Raw genomic sequence first — 3,658 nt, 5'->3', positions numbered from 1 at the left:
TTTATCGACGCCACCCTCGAATCCATGTTCCTCCTGGCCTTCTTCGGATTTCTGCGATGTTCAGAATTCACCTCCACCACCTCCATCTATGATCCGTCTCGCCATGCGAGTCTTTCTGACCTCTCTGTCCACACTCCCGACTCCCTCGTCTTCAACCTCAAATTTAGCAAGACCGACCAACTTGGCGTGTCACATCCCATCATCCTGTTTCGCCTAGATTCATACTTAAGCCCATTCGAACCTTTATACAACTACATAAATTCCAGACTAGCTCGCTACGCTTCACCCCGAGACCCTCTTTTCATCATAGAGTCCGGAGGGATCGCAACACGCTTCTGGTTCCACCAACATCTCCGCCGAGTACTGTCAAAATCAGGAATATCCCCCGAACTATACTCCGGCCACTCATTTCGTATCGGAGCTGCTTCCACTGCTTCTAGGCAAGGAATTCCTGACCATACTATCAAAATCCTCGGCCGTTGGTCATCTCAAGCCTACCACAGCTACATTCGCAGTAATCTCAGTGACGTTCGAAAAGCTCATGCTCATCTCTGCGTATGAAGCTCTCTTTGGGGGATATGATGGAGCCAAGAAGACTCCCCATCAGCGAGACAGTACCCCCACCCTGAGTCTCAATTCCCTGGTTCCTCGAGCTAACCATCGACCCCAACTCATTCGACCCCCTCGATTCATCCCTTCATCTCGACCCCTTCATCTCGACCCCCGATTCATCCCTCCACCCTCGACCCTTCTTTCATCCCTCCATTCTCGACCCCTCTTTTCCTCAATAAATCATCTCATAGTGGCGTGGTCTTTGTTAGTGAAATGAAGTTATTATTATTATAACTAAAGTTCGGGAACAAGACCACGCCTCAAGCACACATTCAATTTCCTGCTCCACCCTATTTAAACGCGCCTAACCATGACCTTTTCTCTCTCGCATGTCTCAGATCTCATCCCTCCCCCCCAACCCCTTGCTCTTCTCTCTCTCAGTACAGGAACCACAGGGGGATATGATGGAGCCAAGAAGACTCCCCATCAGCGAGACAGTACCCCCACCCTGAGTCTCAATTCCCTGGTTCCTCGAGCTAACCATCGACCCCAACTCATTCGACCCCCTCGATTCATCCCTTCATCTCGACCCCTTCATCTCGACCCCCGATTCATCCCTCCACCCTCGACCCTTCTTTCATCCCTCCATTCTCGACCCCTCTTTTCCTCAATAAATCATCTCATAGTGGCGTGGTCTTTGTTAGTGAAGTCTAGGTTAAAAAAAAAGTGCTGATTTCAGCGCCACATCCTCTTGTTTGACCACTGCAGTAATGTTTCTGTGACTCAAGAGATGTAAAAGTTTTATCTGGGTTGTCCTGTCGTCAGTGAGAATTCAACTGGAAGGATTTTCACATTTTCACAAAAATACGGAAAGACTGGCTCTGTGAAAGAGTGCCTGATGGTGTGTACATGTGTTTTTCTATCAAGGTCAAAAAATGACAGCTTTCCTTGGTCATAATCTAGCTGCACTCTGATTTTGTTGGGGAAGGAATTTCCAGATATGAGTTGTCTATGATTCTCTGTGGTATATTCATAAAGATCTCCCATGCAAGCACAGATGTAGATGCCCCAGTTCTTCACACAATCATGACGTTTGGTTGTAGTCACACCAACATCCCAATACCCGCCCACCTCTACATCCCAGCTGTGTTTCCCAGAGCTAAAGCCTTCAGAACCAAGGACACTCCCGCTAAGTCTCTCTGGGTTGTTGGGGAGTTGCTGAGCTCTTTCACTTTCTGTCACACGAGTCAAATCCTCTGATATAGTCAGTCGTGTGTCGCCAGTATTGGGGTTCAGAATGACAGGAGCTGGATGGAAAAGATACAATGGGGAAAGTTAACTGAGCTGATCATTACAGTGAGAATGTTAATTAGCTATCTGTAAATACTGTTGCAGATTTAAATGCCAAAAACATGGCCAGTGAAAAACAATGTTGCATTGCTTACTGTATTGGATTATCCCCTTCATCTTCCCCCAGACTGTGTACAGCAGGTTCCCCAGGTGTTTGGCCTCATTGATCAGAGCTCCTGATGGAGTCTCTGGATCTGGCAGTTTGCACTGGGATCTGCAGGAATATTAAGTAGTCACAGATCTGGAGCGGTTCTGATCTCACACAGAGGATGAGACACACAGGAAGTGAACTTACCTCTCCAAAGTGGACTTGACATTCTGTGAAATAAAAAGAAAACAAGGCCACAAGTCAATACCTCTCATTTGGTCAGATTATTATCCCAATTTTAGCTTAATATTGAACATTTAACATGTATCATAAATGTGATTACAAGCATGAATGAGATGTCTTCAGATTTCATCTCCTCCTTTATGACTTTGATCTTGTCTGTGAGCGAGGAGATCTCTGCGGCCAAATTCACAATCCTGATCGTCATCGCCTGACTCTTGGTTGTCGCCTCTTTCCTCAGTGCATCAATCCTAGCGGCCTCCTCTGCTCGCAGGAACTGGTAAAACTTCTGAAACTCCTCTTTTATCCTCTTCTCCGTCTGCTGGGCCTGGAGCTGAGAAGAGTGAGTTGAAGATCAGCTGAAACTCACTATTCAACACTTTATAATTTAGTAAAAATACAGTAATCCAATAGCAGCTATTGTAGCTTTAACATCGATAACAGACATTTGTTGATATGTTGTCAACTCTGTCCAAAGCACAATTTAATTGGATAACTGCCTGCTTTTTGTAAAACAAACAAAACGGATTAGTTATATTTCTAAAGCTTGAGAAAAATAGGGTTGAAACCATTTTTCGCAAAAATATCTATAACTATTGTGACTGTGACTTACCTTGATGTGGCTGGCCATTTCATCACATTTAAGTTTTTCCCACTTAAATGTCCCCAGTTTGGTTTTTAAGTGCATCAGTGGGATCTTAAGTTTGGTCTGCAAATGACAGTATATGCACACATTGATTATACAGTATGGATCAGTTGAATAAGACATTTGCTTTTTTGCTATGTGCAATATGAATAATCATTTATAAAATCAGAAAAACTGGCAAAACCAAACATAATTTTTCCAGTTGTGTCTGATCCAACAACATTGGTACATGCAGCCCTCTCTTTTGAACTTTCCATTTTCACCTGTATGTGCCTCACCTTATGCTCTTCTGCAGCTTCATTGATGGGTACGCAGTTATGTTGCTTATGTTTCTTTGCATCCCTACAGACGACACAGATGGGCTGTTGGTCGTCCTGACAGAAGAGCTTGAGTTTCTCACTGTGCAGACTGCAGAGCTGCTCAGATCCTGGTGAAGCTCTCTGACTCCTCTCTTGTCTCAAGGTGTCAGACAGGTTTTTCAAAGCCAGATTGCGGGGCGGTTGACGCATTGGAAACATTTCCTTACAGACTGGACATGTCTGGACCCCACTCTGTCTCCACCATTCCTGAAGACAGACTTTACAGAAGCTGTGACCGCACAACAAGACAACAGGATCCCTAAAAATGTCACAGCACACGGGGCAGGTGCAATCCGCCTCAGACGAGTTGGTAGCCATTTTGTTGTTTTCTTGTGAGGTTCTCTGTGTTCCTGGTCGTCTTTTTCCTGTATGAACTCTCGGAGGACCAACTTACTTTCACTTTCAAAGACCCACTCCTGTTTG

At 45.0% G+C, this 3,658-nt stretch overlaps 1 protein-coding gene across 1 annotated transcript; it reads right to left on the bottom strand.

Moving 5' to 3' along the window:
* Positions 1–1,286: 1,286 nt before the first annotated feature.
* Positions 1,287–3,658, bottom strand: LOC144542783 (zinc-binding protein A33-like). Its single transcript, XM_078290053.1, has 6 exons — positions 3,155–3,658; positions 2,844–2,939; positions 2,334–2,564; positions 2,198–2,220; positions 1,998–2,116; positions 1,287–1,859 (listed from the first exon to the last, which is right to left on the bottom strand). Exons 1-6 carry the CDS (start codon positions 3,551–3,553, stop codon positions 1,354–1,356), a joined length of 1,374 nt encoding a protein of 457 aa, XP_078146179.1. The 5' UTR covers positions 3,554–3,658; the 3' UTR covers positions 1,287–1,353.

This window comes from Centroberyx gerrardi, chromosome 18 (genome assembly GCF_048128805.1).
Source record: "Centroberyx gerrardi isolate f3 chromosome 18, fCenGer3.hap1.cur.20231027, whole genome shotgun sequence".
Lineage (NCBI taxonomy): Eukaryota > Metazoa > Chordata > Actinopteri > Beryciformes > Berycidae > Centroberyx > Centroberyx gerrardi.
This window is presented reverse-complemented; position numbering and strand designations above follow the sequence as displayed.

Bases quoted from the DNA above. Each gene is read 5' to 3' on its own strand.
- LOC144542783 (XM_078290053.1), bottom strand. From the start codon at position 3,553: ATGGCTACCAACTCGTCTGAGGCGGATTGCACCTGCCCCGTGTGCTGT. The intron at 2,565-2,843 runs GTAAGTCACAGT...CACTCTTCTCAG, and splicing joins AAATGGCCAGCCACATCAAG to CTCCAGGCCCAGCAGACGGA. The intron at 2,117-2,197 runs GTAAGTTCACTT...ATATTCCTGCAG, and splicing joins GTCAAGTCCACTTTGGAGAG to ATCCCAGTGCAAACTGCCAG.